This window comes from Sciurus vulgaris (assembly GCF_902686455.1).
Source record: "Sciurus vulgaris genome assembly, chromosome: 12".
NCBI classification, from domain to species: domain Eukaryota; kingdom Metazoa; phylum Chordata; class Mammalia; order Rodentia; family Sciuridae; genus Sciurus; species Sciurus vulgaris.
This window is the reverse complement of record NC_136473.1, coordinates 108808434-108827189: the sequence shown is the minus strand read 5'-3', so window position 1 is coordinate 108827189 and position 18756 is coordinate 108808434. Positions and strand designations below refer to the sequence as shown.

Sequence of the window (18756 nt, the reverse complement as noted above, 5' to 3'; positions counted from 1 at the left end):
TTGGATGGGTCTGGAGGCTGAAAGAATACACAACCACCTCTTATAACAATGCTTCCAACAGGGAAACGTGTGACAAGTGCCGGACAATCTATTAAGAATCTCAGGGCTAGGGCTGGGGAGATAGCTCAGCTGATAGAGTGCTTGCCTCACAAGCATAAGGCCCTGGGTTCAATCCCCAGCACCAAAAAAAAAAAAAGCATCTCAGGGCTGTTCATGTGGTACAAAGTCCCTTTAAATTCCATCAGACTGGTGTGCTCCCAAAGGCCATCATCTGGTCACATGAAATATGGGAGGCAAAGGCAAGAGGATCACAGATTCAAGTCCAGCCTGGACACCTTAGCAGGACCCTGGCTCAAAATAAAATTAAAAAGAGTTGGGGATATAGCTCAGAGGTAGAGTGCTTTCCGAGCATGCACAGGCCCTGGGTTCAAACCCCAGTATTGCAAAAGGAAAAAAAAATCAATGTGTAAACATTTCATGTACACAAATCACATTCTTTTTAAAATGTTTATTTTTAATTAACGCATAAAAGTGTACATATTTGCAGGGTAACATGATGTTCTGATAAATGTGTACAACATATAATGTTCCATATGGGTAAACATACTTATCTCTTCCAGAATTTGTTACTATTTTGTGGTAAAAAAACATTCAAAATTCTTTCTTTTAGCTTTTTTGAAATACATAGAATATTATTGTTATTTATAATTACCTTGTGTGGAACAGAACATCAGAACTTATTTCACTTATGTAACTTAGAACCTACTGAGCAACCTTTTCCCATGCCTCCCCCTACTCTCTTGCCTTGGATAACCACTATTTCTTCTCCCAAAATCTAGGAGACCAACTGTTCTTAGATCCCACCTCCGAGTGAAGTCATGCAGTACTTGTCTCTTTGTGCCTGGCTTACTTCCACTTACCATGAGGACCCCCAGGCCCAGCCATGTTTCCGCATGTGACAGGATCCACCCGCTCTGTGGCTGAGTGGTACCCGCCCTCATGTATATGTGCCACGTTTTCTTTGTCCACTCATCAACTGATGGACGCTGGGCTGTTTCCAGTCCTTGACTGTTGTGAATCGGCTGCACTAAACATGCCAGCGCAATGTCTCTGCAGTAAATTGATCTTGTTTCCTCTGATACACACGCAGCAGAGGGCCTGCCAGATCACAGGGCAGCTCTACTCCTCACCTTCTGAGGAAACTTCACATTGGCAGGATAGCCGCAATGGTGGCCAGGCGCCCTCTCCTCCACACCTTCACCAGTACGCGTTGCTGGCCTTTTTTATCACAGCCCTCCTAACTGCAGGGAAGTGAGATCTCACTGTGGTTTGACACACATTCCTCATGGTTAACGATCTTGAGAATTTCTTTCCAGAAATCGGCCATTCCTTTGATAGATGTTTAGTGTATGGCCCTTTTTTAAAAAATCAGATTATTTGGTTTTGTTTGTTTGTTTTTGCTACTGAGTTGAAGAAGTTCCTTATATATTCTGGATACTAACCCTTGTCAGATGTATGTATTGCAAATTTTTGTCCCATCCTGTAAGTTAACTTTCACTCTATTCTGTCTTTTGCCCTGCATAGCATTTTAGTTTGATTTGTACATTTTCACTTGTGTTGCCTATGCTTCTGGGGTTTTATCCAAAAAAAAATCCTTTCCCACTTCAATGTTCTAAAGCTTTCCCCCTTTGTTTCCTTCCAATACTTTCATGGTTTCAGATCTTTTAAGTCTTCTGTCCGTTTTGATTTGTTTTGGTATGGTGAGAAATAGTGGTCTAGTTCCATTCTTCCGCATGTAAGTATCCGTGCAGAATCTCCTCAGCACCATTCTGAGGACAATGCCTGTGTCTTTTTAGTGCCCCTGTTGAAGACAGTTGCCTGTGGATGTGTGGGTTTACTTCTAGACCCTATTCTGTTCCATTGGTCTCTGTCTGTTTTTATGCCAATGCCAACCCTGCTATTTTGATGACTAAGTCAGATTTGTGGTATGTTTTGAAGTCAGGTAATATAATGACACTTGTTTTGTTTAGTTTTTGTTTCTAAGATTGTGTTGGTTAATTGAGAATTTTGGTGGTTCCAAATAAGTTTTAGAAGTCTTTTCTAGTTCTATGAAGAATGTCATTGGTGTTTTGATGGGGATTGCACTGACTCTGCTTGTTTTCTCTGGATTGCTTTCAGGATGATGGACATTTTGGCAAGATTGACATTTCAATCCATGAACATGGCATGTTTTTCCCTTTTTTTTTTTTTAATGTCCTCTTCAATCTCTTTAATTGGTGTTTTAAAGTTTTCATTGTAGAGATCTTTCACCTCTCTGGTTAAATTTATTTCTAGGTATCATATTCTGTAGGTGTGGTAAATGGGATTGCTTTCTTGATTTCTATTTCAGAATATTTACCATTGGCATATAGCAGTGCTACTGATTTTTATATGTTGATTTTGTATCCTCCAACTTTGTGAAATTCATTTATTATTTCCAATAGTTTTTCTGTGAAGTCTTTGGTTTTCTTTTTCATATATATGTGTGTATGCACACACACACACACACACACACACACACACACCACACACACACACATCATGTCATCTGCAAATGGTGACAATATGACTTCCACCTTTCTAAACTGGATGACTTTATTTCTTTCTCTTGCCCCATTGTCCTGGCAAGGATTTCCGGTACAGTGTGGAATAAAAGTGGTGAAAGTGGCATCCTTGTCTTGTGTCAGATTTTAGAGGCCCTTAGCTTTTCCCTCCTCAGCATGATGTTAATCATTGGCTTCTTATATATGGCCTTTGTTATGTTCAGGCATGTTCCTTCTCTACCTAATTTGTTTAATGATTTTATCATGAAGGGATACTGAATTTTATCAGAAGTCTTTCTAATCTATTTAGATAATTATATATTTTTTGTTCTTTGTTCCTGATGATGTGTTTGTATTGCATTTATTGATTTGCATATATTGAGCTATCCTTGCATTCCTGGGGCAAATGCTGCTTGATTATGGTCAATAAAATCTTTAATGTGCTGCTGAATTCAGTTTGCTATCATTTTGTTGAGGATTTATGCCTCTACTCATCTATTCATCAGGGATATTGACTTATTAGCCTCCTTCTTTTGTTGTGACTTCTCCGGTTTGATATGGGGCCTCACAGAATTAGTTTAGAAGAATTCCCTCTCTTTAGTTTTTTGGAATGGTTTAAACAAGAGTTGGTATTCATTCTGCTTTAAATGTCTGATAGAATTCAGCAGTGAATTCATCTTGTCCTGAACTATTTTTGGTAGGAGATCATTTATTATTGAGTCAGTCTTGTTACTTCTTACTGGTCTGTTCAAGTTTTTTATTTCTTTATGTTTCAGTCTTGGTAAGGTACATGTACCTGGGAATTTGTCAGTTCAGGTTTACTATTTCTTCATGGTTCAGTCTTAATAAGGTTTATGTGTCAACAAATTTGTCCATTTCTTCTAGGTTAACAAATTTGTTGATGGATAGCTTTTTATTTGTATGATCAGTTGTAATTTCTCTGACATTATGAGTCTTCTCTTTTGTTTCTTAGTCAAGCTAAGAATTTGTCAATTATTCCTTTGAAAAACCAGTGCTTCATTTCATTGATCATTTAAAATTTTTAGTCTCCCTTTAATCTGCTCTGATCTTTATCATTGCTTTCATTCTATTAATTTTGGACTTAGTTTTTCCTTGTTTTTCTACTTCCTTAAAGTACAATGATAGGTTATTTATATGAGATCTATCTTTCTTTCTTTTGCTACTGGGGATTGAACCCAGGGTTGCTTTACAACTGAGCTACATCCCCATCCCTTTTATTTTGTAATAGGGTCTCATTGAGTTTCTGAGGCTAGCCTCAAACTTGTGATCCTCCTACCTTAGTCTCCCAAGTCACTAGGATTACAGTAGTGAACCACCAAAGTTTTTCTTGTTATTCAAGTTTTACTGCATCATAGTAAAAAAAAAAAAAAAAAAAAATACTTTAATTAAAGATAAGATACTTTAATTAAAGATTTCAATTCTTTAAATTTGTTGAGACTTTTCTTGGTACCTAGCATATGATCTATTCTACAGAATGTTCCATGTGATGTTGAGAAGAATGTTTATTCATTAGTCAATAGAATGTCCTGTAGATGCCTATTAGATCTACTTGGTCTAGGGTACAGTTTAACTCTGCTATTTCTTTATCAATTTTCTGTCTGGTTGATCTGTCCATTGATGAAAGAGGAAATGTTAAAGTCCCCTACTATTACTGTATTGGAGTTTATGTCTGTTAATACTTGCTTTATATATTTAGTGCTTACTTTATATATTTAATACTTTGCTTTATATATGTAGTGTATACAATATGTGGTGCACTAGATTTATAATTATTTCCTCTTACTCGATTGACCCTTTTATCATTATATCATTATATATGGCCTTCTTTGATCTTTTTACTACTTTTTAAGGTCTATTTTATGTGAAATTAGTATAACCGTTCTGCTCTCTTTTGGATTGTCATGCAATATCTTTTTCCATCCCTTCACTTTTAGTCTATGTGTATGTGTCCTTAGATATGGAGTTTCTGGTAAGCATCATATAATTGGGTCTTGTCTTTTAATTGGAGAATTTAGCCATTTCCACTTAAGGTAATTAATAATAGATAAGGTCTTACTACTACCATTGTTTTCTAATTTTATTTCAGTTCCTTTCTTTCTCCCTCCCTTTCTTACAGTCTTTCTTTGGGTTTAAGTGATCTACTCTAGTAGTGTGTTTTGATTCCTTTCTTATTATTTTTGATACACCTGTAGCAGATTTTTGCTTTGTTATTACAGTGAGGTTTAAAAAAATCTTTTTATGATAACAAGCTATTTTGAAATGATAGTAACTTAACATTGATCATAAAAATAGGGAAAGAAACAAAAATAGGGGAGAAGTACTAATTAAAAATTCTATCACTGCACTCCATTCTCCCCTACATTTTTAATTTTTGTTATCCTATTTTCTATCTGTCTGTGTTGCCTATTTCTTAATACATTAATGTAGTTATGATTTTTACTTATTTTGGCTTTTAGTCTTCATATGAAAGATATGGATGGCCTGTGCACTGTTTATTAGAGCATTCTATATTTGCCATCACAATTACTCTTATCAGTGTGTTTCTAATGTTTTCTGCTTACTCAATAGCATCTCCTTTCAGTTTAAAGAACTCACCTTAGCATTTCTTTAGGACAGATCTAGTGGTGATAAACTTTCTTGTTTGGGAATGTCTTTACCTCTCTTTAATTTCTAAGGGATGGCTTTGCTCAGTTCAGTATTTAAAATCACAATCCTTTAGAATATATCTATTAGGTAAAATAACATACATCAACAACCTACCTTTTTTTTAAAGTTTGAGATGCTTATCCAGAATCCTAAAGAAGAAGATGTCAGTTACATATTTGAATATGAGTGTAGTCATGGGAGAGATAGATCATAGTTGAATACAATAATGTAGATGGGATATCATAATTTGGGACTAGAAATAATCTTCTTCTTCCTTAGGACGTTCAGGATAGTGCGTGTGATGTTTCTTACTATCTGCAATGAGTTTTATTTCCTAAATTGCTTTGAAAGGGAATGTACACATGCAATATACGGTGCCCTGAATTTCTAACCAGGTAAGTTGCACTAAATGTCTATCTGGGCTCCTCGCATCCCAGGAAGAGAGGAACATCATAAGCTTGTTTTACTTCCTGCACCTACTGGCAGGAGCAAAGGGCTGCCGTATTTCTGGAACTTCCTTTTTCCACAAACCCTGTCCCTGCCTACTGGGGAATTACAGCCTTGGATGTTTCAAACTGTCTGATCCTTTCCTCTTCTCAGGAATCCATAATTTTAAAGGCCAAATCCTGCACAGTCAAGAGTACAGGAGCCCAGAAGCCTTTCAGGGCAAACGTGTCTTAGTGATTGGCCTTGGGAACACAGGAGGAGACATTGCGGTGGAGCTCAGTCGAACAGCAGCTCAGGTACACTACTCCCATCTGAATCAGGGGCCCACTCCCATCTTCCCGAATGGTGTCTAGAGACAGGCACTCAGGACCAGAAAGCCTGCTGGCCAATTCCTATTTGTGCTGACATGGGGTAAGTGAAAACACTCCCGAAAATCTTCAAGGCCACTATTTAAGAAGCCACTGAACAGAATTGAACCATCTCCAAAGAGTCTAGGAAGTGTCAACACCAGACCACAGGCATTTTTCAGAAGTGCTCCTTCAGGAACAAAACCAAGTGGGCGGAATGCCCCATCCCAGGCATTATCTTGTTTCACACTCACCCTTTGCAATTCTGGCAAAACCCCATGTAAGAATAGAGGGGAACTTTAGAATATGTAGAAGAAAATGAGAGGGAGGGAGGTATGAAAAATGGTGGTATGAAACAGACATCATTACTCTATGTACGTGTATGATTACACGAATGGTATGAATCTACATTGTGCACAACCATAAAAATGAAATTATGTACCTCATTTATGTACGATGAATCAAAATGCAGTCTAAAAAATTAAAAGCTAAATAAAAATAATAATTATAAAAATTTCAAAAAAATAAAAGAATAAAAAGGGGAGGTTGTTTTCGAAATATCTCCAAGTTTTCTACTAGAAACCAGATTTGTAGCTTAGTTTAAGATAAAAGCAACACTTCTTGCCTAAGAAGTATATATAATGATTTTAGAAAGATCAAACATAAAATCACAAAAATCTAAATCTATTCTGTTTTAAATCTATTCCTCTTCAGCATAAATTATAGGATAATGATTAGATCTAGAAAGAATATGTTGGTATTTAATTCAGTTAAAATTGCTTTTCCAAGCCCTCATCTAAATTTTTATATTCTTTACATATTAAAAATTTCTAGGTTAATACCATATACCTACAAACATTATAATCCTGTTCTTATAATTCTATAAGCATAATGAAATTCTTAACATATATAAATTAGGTAAAGTGCTTTTCAGAACACTGACAACAGGAATATGCATTCATGTGTAGATCTATGAACAAATTTACAAAAACTCTGTTAGAAGACCAGAATGCTGTAAGACTATTTAACACACAGTTAAATAAAAAGACTACAAAATGATGGGCATGTATTTATCCTTCTTGCCTTACTTTCTAGGTACTTCTCAGCACCAGAACTGGCACCTGGGTTCTCAGCCGCTCTTCAGATGGGGGCTACCCTTTGAACATGATGATTAACAGAAGATGCTATAATTTAATTCGCCAACTGCTGCCTCCATGTTTCCTAAACTGGATTCAAGAGAAGAAAATGCAAAAAAGACTAAACCATGAGATTTATGGATTAAGTATCACAAAGGGGTACTTCAATTTTTTTATTTCATAGGAAAATTTTTATTTATTTATATTCTTCGCTTTTTATGAACATGCATTAACTGTAATGCTAATGGGGTTCACTGTGATATTTCCAAATATATACATATTGCACTGATCAAATCCATCCTTTTTCCACCCTCCCCTACCACACACATACTCTCTTCCCAGTCTCTTAGAATCAATATTCTACTTTCAGGTTGACTTTTTGTAGCTTCCACATATGAGAACATATGGTTCTTGTTATTCTGTGTCTGGCTCATTTCACTTAACACAATGTCTTCCAGTTCCATCCATTTCAAATGACAGCATTTTGTTCTTCTTTATGACTGAATAGTACTCAACTGTATACATATATACCACATTTCTTTATTCATTCTTCTAATGATGAACACCTAGGTTTACTCCATACCTCAGCTACTGTGAATAATGCCAAAATAAATGGGTATGTCCTTTGACTATATATCCACAACTGGGATTAGCTGGAGCATATGTGGTAGATCTATTTTTAGCTTTTTGAGGACCTTTTATATTCTTCTCCACAATGGCTGTATTCATTTACATTCTCACCAACAGTGTATAAAAGCTCCTTTTTCTCAGTAACCTCACCAGCATTTGACTTTTTTTTTTTTTAATTACAGTCCTTCTAACTGGGATGAGATGGTATCTCGTAGTTTTGATTTGAATTTCTCATGGGAAAATTTTTAAATCAATATTTTTCATTCTGTATTATTCAGAACTCAAAAGGTTCAATAACAAAAGTAGTGATTCAAGAAAATGATGGATGTTGTCATTTGCAGCTTGAAAGTCAGGAAATTTAGATTGGCCCTGAGGACTCTCAAAACTGCTACCATGTAAAAAATACAGTGTTGAGCATCAGTGTGTGCAGCTGGTCTATAATAAATATTCTGACTGAATGAGGAGGAGGTCTGAATTTACAATAGCATTTCCTGAAGTGATCTATTGTGATATACCTCTGCATAGAATTGCACACTGGCAAGGAAAAGAAAAGCTTTGAAATGCATATAAGATCATTAAAATGTGGTTTTTATTATGTGCTTGACCCAAATATTCTTTGGTAAAATATATTTCAACTTATTTAAAAAACTAATGGCAAAGGATGATAGAATGTGTAAACCTAATAAAGACAGCATGTCTGATGATTAGGCAGAATGATGCTCACAATGAAAATACTCATCAGCATAAGCAGATCCAGATTTGGCATTCAAAGAGTTTCTTCCTAATGGCCCCCTTGCCTGATGTCATTCCTGGAAGCATAGGTGACATGAAACCCCAAACTGGTCATCCAGCGATTTGTCGTATACTCAGTGCTGACACTTCAAGAAAAGTGAAGCTCCACAAATTAATTACAAAAGATAGAGAATTGACAATTGAGTCAGGAAAGAGTGGGGTTCAACATTTTCCATGTGTCTTCTACTGAGAACATGGAAAGAAAACACATTGTAAACAGTAAGCCAGACAACTTTGAATTAGACATCATGACCGATGACTAATTAGACATTCACTTCCTTGGCTTGGCACATAATTTCCCTCAATTGACTGAATAAATCATTGGCTAGATATCTCATAGCTATAACCACAGTGAATATTTTTCTCTTCTGTGTCAAAGGAAAAATCCGAAATTTATTGTGAATGATGAGCTGCCAACCTGCATCCTGTGTGGGCTGGTCACTATGAAAACCAGTGTGAAGAGATTCACAGAGACCTCTGCTATCTTTGAAGATGGGACAGTGGAAGCCAACATCGATACTGTGATCTTTACTACAGGATATATATTTTCTTTTCCTTTTCTTGAAGAATCTCTCCAAAGCCTTTGTACAAAGACGTTCCTATATAAGCAGGTCTTTCCCCCAAGCCTGGAGAGAGCAACTTTAGCCATCATTGGCCTTATCAGCCTTACGGGGTCCATCTTAGCAGGCACAGAGCTCCAAGCACGGTGGGCCACAAGAGTATTCAAAGGTACCTTGACTCTATTTAAAGCCCTGTATGGTCAGCTGAATCTTAAAATTATCTCCCTGCCATTTAGCTAAAAATCAAACAGATCTGCGCTAAAGTGATATAAATATTACAAGAAATTAAATGAGCAATTAATCATACATATGTGTAGTAGTATAATGAGTGTGTGTCACTCCATCTGACTGAGCAGAAGGGTTTCTCACTCTGTAGATGGGATAAATTTGAACAGAATGTAATCAAATTTCTCAGATGAACTGAATTGATTGGAAGCTTCAAGAGCCTATTCTATTCTAGTCCAATCTGTTTACTCCTGTCTTTCCATTTATTACTAGAAGTAGAATTTTATATTACTTTAAAAGATACTGGAATAATGCATACTGTGGATAAAACTGAGATATGAAGAGATAGTAACCTTTAAAAATGCTTATCACAATATTGTAGACACTGGACACGACTTCCTGCCAGATCCCACCATGACAGCACACATGCTGGAGCCAGGGCTGGTGAGGTCCAGAGCCAAGTGGGCAAGGAACCTTTGCACCTCAACCACTTTGTCTGTAAAGCAAGGATGGAAGACCTTCTTTCTCAGGACTTGTTAAAAATTTATGTCTGCCAAGCCTCAAGTGGCATACTTGACACAGGAGAGGCCCATTAAGTGACCACTGTTGCCTCCTCTTGCCCTTCTCAGTGTGCCTGCTATAAGAGTGCAGGATTTAGACTAGTGAGCATTCTAAAGAACTGCAGTGTATTATCTTTAAATATAAATAGCATTCGCGGTTGGGACAACCAGCTGTCCTTAATGAATAAAAACAACAACCAATAATTTACAAGTAGCATATAATACAGTATTAAGTAGTGATGACTTCTAGCCCACTGTACAAATGCAAATAGATATTAACCACACCTAAAAACCCATGCTCTCGGCTGGGCATGGTGGTATAAGCTCCTAATTCCAGCTACTCAGAAGGCTGAGGCAGAAGGATCACAAGTTCTGAGGCCAGCCTGGGCAAATTAGTGCGACCCTGTCTCAAAATATATATTTTTCTTTAAAAGAGCTAGGGGACCAGGTGTAGTGGTGCATGCCTATAATCCCAGCAACTTGGGAAACTGAGGCAGAAGGATAACAAGTTCAAAGCCAGCCTCAGCAACTTAGCAAGGCCCTAAGCAACTTAGTGAGACCCTGTCTCAAAATAAAAAATAAAAAGGGCTGGAGTTGTTCCTCAGTGGTTAAGCACTCCTGGGTTCAATCCCTGGCACCAAAAATTAATTAATTAATGAAATTGAAAGGGCTAGGGTTGTAGCTCAGTGGCAGAGCACTTGCCTAGCATGCACAAGGCTCTGGGTTCAACTCTCAGTACCACAAAAAAGAAAACAAAAGACCTGTGTGCTCCTAGATTGACACACATGCTATCTGAATGGGAGAGGAGGTGTTTAGAAGATTTTCACCTTATTTATATTACAGAAGAAAATTCCCAAGCCTTCATTAAGTTACCACGAATTTGTATTTCTTTAAGACCACTGCAGTGCTTTCACAGCGCTATCCAATTAAATGAAGACCATAGCAGACTCAAGTGCCTGGTTTTTGGAAGTAGTTCATAATGAGCTCCAAACTGCCTATTAGAATGGCAAGGCTGATGCAGGGGTAGCTGCACGCTCAACAGTCGGCTTCCAGGAACACCAAGTCTTGCTAGTGCTTCAGGAAAGTGACCCTCGTAGGAAGTGCACCCCAAGCTGTGTCAAACCTCTCACGAGGATTGGAAGCCCACACCCTGGGGTTGGCCTGGCAGGGCAGGACTGGCCAAAGTGGGATGGTGGGCAGGGTGAGTCCAGTGGGAGGAGGTTCACAGAGCAGGCATGGACGCTGGGCAACTGCAGAGGTAGGCCAGAGTCCACGCTGTGAAGGCAAAACCGAGGCCAATTGCTGACACTGTCCAGAGGGGAGTCTGAGCAGAGCTGGTCCTCGCCCAGCGCAAGCAGGCAGAGCCTCCATGAGACTCAGGCCCCTGTCACACCTGAGGCTCCCCATGTAACAACCAGCCGTGTGCCGGAGCTGCGTTATGAAGTGGGGTCGTTGTGTTCCCGTTGGAGCAGCTCTAACACCCCGACACGCTATGCGTGGAGGCGTGAGCTGAGCACCGAGCCGCTGGAGGGGCGTGGCGGGCAGCGGCTCTCGCGTGTGGGGCAGGCCGAGCCGAGGCCGGCGGCGTGTCTCCTGGCCAGCAAGCAGGAAGGGCTCCCCCGGAACGTCCTCTGCGCGCCAGCTCGTCAGCCCTGGCTGTCGTACTGTAGGGCAGCGCGGCGGGAGACCAGAACCAGAGGACTTGGAGCGGGGTCGCGGGCCTCAGTGTGTTTCTGATTCTTCCCCCAGGGCTCTGTGAGATACCTCCACCCCAGAAGTTGATGGCTGAGGCTACCAAAAAGGAGGAGCTCATTAAAAGGTATGAAAAGAGGTTGCCGCAGGGAAAACTTGCCAATAAATTTCGGATCCTCGGTGGCTGTAGGGCCGCTCCTCAGAAGCAGCGTGGAGGTTGGAAACCCCTCTGCGCCAACGAGACGCGTGGCGTTAAGACAAGTCCCGGGCCGGGTCCTGCTCTGGCTTGGCACTGGAATCCGCCCTCTCCTCTCCTTGCACTTCCCGGGCTGCCCTTTCTGTATTTGCTGGCGTCTCCCCTGGCTCACTCCTGAAGCGCCTGGAGCCCAGACCTAGTGCTCACGCCTCAGGGCCTCATGCAGCTGTGAACGCTTCACATCCTCGCGCCTCCAAGTGGTCTTCAACCCGAGCCTTTCCGCAGCGCCCCAGCCCCTGCTCCAGTCCCTCTGGGCAGCTCCCTTGCATGGTTACAGGCTTCTCAAATGTCATATGTCTAAACGTGAACTCGCTCTTTTTTTTTTTTTTTTTTTTTTTTTTTGAGATGAGGTCTTGCTGTCAGGCTGGCCTTCTGGCCTTGAACTCCTGGAGTAGGCTCCAAGTCCTGGGACTGCAGGCATGACGGCCCTGCCAGCTTGCAAGCAGACTCCTAGGGCCCTCTCACTGCCTGCCCTGTCAGACGTGCCCAGGCTTCTCCCCCAGCAGGCCTCTGGTTCAAGCCGAGTGGCACTGGAGAAGCCCTCTCCTCGTGCCCTCTCGGACCCTGTGTCCGCACACACTGTCAGCTTCTGCCTTCCACAGGAATCCCGCACTCAGACCCTTCTCACAGCCCCTGTTGCTGACACCTCTGACCAGGCCACCGGGACGCTTGCCGCCACCCTCACCTGTCCCCCACTCTGCTCTGAGCCGGGCCACGCTGCTCCTGTTCAAACCCTCAGGTTGCCTCCCTTCCCGGAGGGCGCCCTGCCCCCGGCACACCTCGCTGCCTGCCCTCTCCCCCGCTGCCCCGTGGTGTCTGCCTCCTCACCCCTCCTCAGCCAGGCCCAGCCTCGCTCCCCTGAGCCCTCGCAGTTAGCCTTCCTTCTGCCTGGAAGTCTCCCCCCCAGACACCTGCATGGCTCACTGCTAAATGGTGACCCCATGAGAAGTCTTCTTGACAACATTGTATAAAACTGCAACCGCCCTCCACACTCGCCCCACCTCCCCTGCCCTGCTTCTGTCTCTCAGAACACCCCCTGCCACCCGGCACCTCCCATGTCTGCTGGACTGAGCCGCGTAGGGTCTGTCGCTCCCCCGTCAGAGTGAGCTCCGGCCTTGCTCACGGTTGGGCCCCAGCACCTAGAATGGTGCCTGGAATGTCTGATTGATTGATTGACTAATGGAATGGCATGGGACCTTATGAAGGCTTAACAGCAGACACGGGCACAGATGAAGGCTTCACATGATGCCAGGCGCATGTGTCCAGTTCCATCCTGTAAGCCAAGCGCAGCCTCTGGGCTCACAGTCACATGAACAGAAGAGGAGGCGCTCCTCTGTGCGCCTCCCAGTCCTCTTCATTCGTCGGCCGCTGCTGCATTTGGACCCATCAGACTTGATCCTCACATCAGACTCAAGGACCAAAAGCTTCTCTTCAAATGCCTCCTTCCGCCACCTCTTTCAACAGGTTAATCGCCCTCTGAAGAGAATTCCTTTTGCCTTTTCTTCCCAGTGCAGAAACACATCTCCAAAACATGGTTTGATTCTGAAAAGGAAGTAAGGCCACAGCAGGAGGAGGGAGGGTCTCATAGCACGGGGAACATGGGGCCAGGAGGACCCTGCGAATCGTGTGTCTCTTCTTCCCACAGGGGTGTGCTCGGAGACACGGGTCAGAACAAGCTCAACTACATTCTCTACATGGACGAGCTGGCTGCATCCATAGGCGTGAAGCCCAGCGTCCCACTTCTGTTCCTCAGGGATCCCAGACTAGCTTGGGAAGTTTTCTTTGGACCATGTACCCCTTACCAATACCGCCTGGTGGGCCCTGGAAGATGGGATGGAGCCAGAAATGCCATCCTGACCCAGTGGGACAGGACACTGAAGCCTCTCAAAACCCGAGTCGCTCCTGACGCCCCCAAGCCTGCCTCCACATCACACTGCTTGGGAGCTTGGGGGGGACCTCTCCTGCTTGCCTTCCTCCTACTCATCTATAAATCTCCACTTCCCAAGTTGATTCGAGATAGAATCTCCCCTCACCTGGGGCTGTGGTTTGGGTGTGCCCCCTGGAATTCATGGGCAGGCAGACTGGTCTCCAGCTGGCAGCACTGAGAGGTGGGGACTAATGGGAGGGACTGGGGTCATGTGTACTCTATCCTTATAGATGGGTTAATGCCACTCACAGAACTGGACTAGTGTCCATGAAGTTGTGATGAGGTGGTCTGCCCTTTCCAAGCCTCTGCTTGAGAAGTAAACCTTCCCCCTTTCCAACATGTTATGAAAGCACAAAGTTTTCACCAGGAGTTGCCCCATGCCCTTTGACTTCCCAGCCTCCAGAACCATGAGCCAAATGAACTTACTTTCTTGATACATTACTAATCTAAGGTCTTCTATTATAACAATGGAAAATGGACTAATACACTAGCATTTGGTGAGGACGAATCTTATTGGTTTCAAGGTTTAAATCAAGCCATAATTCTGTCTTCAAGGATCTTGTGTATCCCTTCTCTCCTTCCACCAGAATGTCTATAATCCAAGTTTAGGCCCAGTCATCTGTTAGCAGAATTATTATATTGTGTCCATTTTTCGGTCTCAGTGCCTTCTTTCTTGTGTCCCTTTCCAGTGCACATTCTACCCTGCTATCTAAGCAGCTATCCTAAAATAATAGTGTGATCATTATTGCCTAACATAAAAATATGATCATTATTGCCTAAAATTAAAATTTGATCATCATTTCTATCAGGGTCCCGAAAAGAATAAGATGATGATACTCAAACTGCATGATTCATGGAAATTTTAATATAGAGATTATTCAAAAATATTTGCACATTTTTTGGAAATTGAAGGAATAATAAAATGCCCTCGGACTACAGTAAGGTGGCTTTACTATCCCTAGACCCAGTTAGGCCAAGAAGGAAGGGAATTGCTAAAGCGAGGAAGAAGGAGCTATGTCGGAGGTCAGCAACAGGGCAATGACTTTCAGCTGCGTGAGAAAGGCAGTGCCTGGTGGCCCCCAAAGCGGGAATCTCTTCCTTCCCTCGTATCACCTCCAAATCCAACCAAGAGCCAGAAGGTGGGTGTGCCAGTTGTTGTCCAGGAAGTCAGCCTCCAGGTTCACCTTGCTCTGTGCAGACTTCCCTGAACAGAGTCGACCATCCCCGGGTAATGACCACACTCCATGCACTGCTGGGCCTTGTTCTTTTCTCTCCGTGGTGTCTCCTAATAAAGGGTTAGCTCCTAAAAAGAGCCATCTGTTGTTCATTCAAAACACTGCCTGACACCAAGCACTGCTGAATAAATATTTGATGAATTAACAGTGGCTTCACTGGCTGGCACTCCTTATCTGCTCTCATGCACTACATTCTTTTCTTCTTCCAACATGACAAATTACCCATATTAACCCAGCCTTGCAAATGAACAAAGACAGCCCACCAAAAGCTAATATGATAAGTAAAAGACAGTCCATGTGGCAATCAGACAACCACCACACAGTGACTGGGCTCCAAGACTACTGGTTAAGGTCACTCCCTGGAGAAGGAGACCTGGGTTGCCACCTTAGTTCTGGCATCAGCCATGAGGAACTGGCCAAGTCACTTAGCCTCTCCAAGCCTCAGTGTCCTCATCTGGACAATGGGGATAAATAATAGCACCAACCGCAGAGTGAACAGTGAGGGAGGGAGGGCAGGGTCTTGTATGCAGAGCAAATTGGCTGCTAACTGCTGCAGAATAGAAAGACGTTTTCTGTTCTCTGCATTAAGGGGTTGTTGTGTAATCAGGAGGCCTGGCCTGTACAACTCTGTCACTCTTTTGTCCTTGTGCCCCTCCACCCTCAGATGGACTCTCCTGAATGCAGCAGGTAAAAAATAGCAAAGGAAAACTGTTCTCACGGGCTATAAGTGACCATCCTGAAATGACCAGCTAACGTGTCTGGTTTTAACGGACAACTCCTCAGTGGACTTAAAAACCCACTAAAGCTGACCAACAGGAAAAATATCCTGTTTAATCTAACTACTCACAAGCTCTTGAGGGAGAGAGCAGAACTGAGATGTCCTATTAGTTCATCATAACTTAAACCTGTAATGTGCAATTTTTTCAATGCTTGAATTTTCAAATAAGAAGTCGAAGACTTACAGAAGTAATTTACTCTGGTTTGCACAGCGAGGAGGAGATAGGGCTTTAAACCAAACATATGCAACCCTAAAGCCACTAGCTGCCTCAGGAGGGAATTCCCCTACCTACCTCAAATCCCCTCAATTAGTCAGCGAAGCCCTGACCTCTTCCACCTCTTCCTCCAGGAAGCTGCACCTGCCTGCCTGCCTGCTGGCTCCTGCCTCTCTGTGCTGCCTCTACACTCTGAACAGAATTTAAGCATTGTATTTAGCATGTCCATGACTCTAGTTCTCAAAGAATACCTGTTACCAGGAAAAGGGCTTTGGAAGTAAATCCATTTTAAATGACAATCAAAATTTCATAGTAAATGTTAGGGGAAAACATTAGTTTTGATCAAGACTTCATTGCTCAATAAGACCAGAATTATGAAAATAAGCTTGCTTGGCCTTTCATTTAGTCAAATTTGAATTCTAACTGGAACCATCTGCTAAAAGGAATTGCCTAGTTGTGAGAATTTATATGACAGCAAGATAAAACACCTCTATGACTTCCTTTCGACTTTCAAAACTAGATTATAAGTTAGCAACTTTTTAATATTCAAAGTTTTCATTGATTTTGCCAAGTAACTAAAATTTCAATTCTCTCATATTTACACAAATCTCTTTTGAAACTCTTGTCATCTCACATGCCAATCATCTCTCTGCCATTCTTAAAATGTCTTCCTGGTTTAATGCTGCTACAGCCAGAGTTGCCTGTGGCTTAGCAGTTCTCTAATATCACCTTCAGCAATTTTTTGAAATCCTTCTTATTTTGCAAGACATGTAATGTCACTCTGTCAATGATTTGCTTTGTAGAGTCTGCGCGATCAGATGATCATCATTGACTGACCACAAAGACATTGGTGACCACAGCATCCAGAAGAGGCTGTCTGGTTGAAGAGGGGTGAGGGTTTTAGAGAAAATAAATTGTGAGTGATCGGATAATTCATTCGTTAACTCAACAAATATGTACTGAGCACTTACTATGTTCTAAGCACCGTTCGACATCGTGGGGAAACATGGTGAATACAGAGAAAGTCCTTGACTTCACAGAACTCTGTGCCACTGTGACAGACAGGGAATAGTGACAACTGCCTCCAGTATCAACCAAGCAGGCTTAGGAGACAATGGGGGAGCCAGCTGGGATGCTCAGACAAAGCCTTTCTGAAGAGGTGACACTCGAAGTGATCCCAGTGAAAGCTGTGTCAAGGGACAGCGTGGCCCCAGGGACAGTGTCATGGAAGGGTAGGAATCAGTAGGAAGGCCTTGAGGCAGGCATGTCACGGCAGCAGCTGCCAGCCTCGTTCACACCATGACGTGCACAGAAAACGAGGACAGTTTTTGTGAGCCACACTGTGACAAACTAGAGAAGTGTGATCTATGTGGTCACAGGGAAAATTACCTTTTCATACTGAAGTAAATTACTTAAGCCAAGAAATAGCAACATTTCAGGGGAAATATTAAATACAGAATTTATGATATACTTCCAAATAAAACTTCACAGGTTTTAGTTAAAACTTGAATTCATTTCGGGGGGTTTTCTATCATATCTTATACTTGAAATTCTACATTATCTCCTAAATAGGATTCTTAAACCATGATCTCTTTATGTCATTACAGGTTGGTGTGAAGATCATGTAAAACCATTTCACGGCCATTCAGAAAAATTAAAACGGTTGAAATACTTTCTTTCATCAATAAAGGTACCACTGAAAGTTTTTTGTGGTATGAGAATGGATCCAGGTCCCATCAAACTTCCAGAACAAGCAATTCAGACGAGATCAAGCTTTAGTAGTAAGAGGAGCTCAGTGGTCAGTGCACCGGCCCTGAAGGTGCTTGGCCAAGAGAACGGAATCGTCTACTGTATGTGAAGACGGGAATTCCAGGCCACTTCCCCTCACAGCCCCTGCTCCCCCCACAAACACCCACCAGCCATCGCCACCAGGCGTCCTCATTGTCTGTAGGTCCTGCTAATACGGATGCCCAGGTGGTGCAGCAGCTTTTTGACCTTTCCGATGGAGCCTCCTGGAGAAGCATGAACTGCAGGGCTCAACACCCACGCTTCTCCGGGGGCCGCGCAGAGCCTACACGTGCTGCTCAGGGGCTCCAGCTTCCCCGGACCCCACCTGCCAGCCTGATGGCACAGGGGATGGGAAGCCGAATCCGAGGGAGGGGAGGAAGGCAAGGGAGTGAAGGGAAACGGTGAGCACTAGGAGCGCATCCATGCGTGTGTATGCTCGCGTATGACAGTTGTGCTCCCCACGCGGGCTCGTAACTTTAGAAATGCAGATGCTGGGCCGACTCCTCGTGCTCGTTTCTTCACACCTCTCCTTGGTACTGCACTCTTCGAGGGCAGGAATAGATAGCAGAGTGACAGAAAGGCAGTTCAGTGAAGCTGCTCACCGCGCGGACCTGCGTTTCTCCAGGCCGACGGGCTCCTGAAAGTCTCCTGGCTGGATCAGGTCCTGGGAAAGTCTCATGCTCGAGCTATGGGTCAGGGCTTTGGGGCTCTCAGTAGTTCTAACACCTGTGTCTCTGTGAACGAGGAATGCACCATTAATTCTCCGAAATCCTTATATTCTAAAAGTTCTTCCTACCCAGTAGAGCAGATAAGACTAAATTCTCACTTTTCCAAACCCGGTCCAAAATAGTTGTTTTCACTCATAATATCGTTCATAGTTAAACTGAGAGTTGGAGGCAGTTCACAAGGTTTCTGCCTTG

General features: G+C 42.5%; 1 protein-coding gene across 4 annotated transcripts in view; it reads left to right on the top strand.

Moving 5' to 3' along the window:
- The window catches only part of FMO4 (flavin containing dimethylaniline monoxygenase 4), a 28989-nt gene extending 11205 nt beyond the window's left edge, over positions 1-17784 (top strand). For 2 of the 4 annotated variants that reach the window (XM_079106570.1, XM_079106568.1), the window contains exons 5-9: positions 5850-5992; positions 7139-7338; positions 8981-9330; positions 11696-11765; positions 13540-14942. In XM_079106570.1, coding sequence (XP_078962696.1) covers positions 5850-5992; positions 7139-7338; positions 8981-9330; positions 11696-11765; positions 13540-13999 — 1223 coding nt within the window. In that variant the 3' untranslated portion in view covers positions 14000-14942. Of the gene's footprint in view, positions 1-5849; positions 5993-7138; positions 7339-8980; positions 9331-11695; positions 11766-13539; positions 14943-16851; positions 16965-17655 lie in introns of those variants that run through there. The other 2 variants (XR_013758165.1, XM_079106569.1) reach the window with 2 other exon arrangements.
- The last annotated feature ends 972 nt before the right edge of the window (positions 17785-18756 follow it).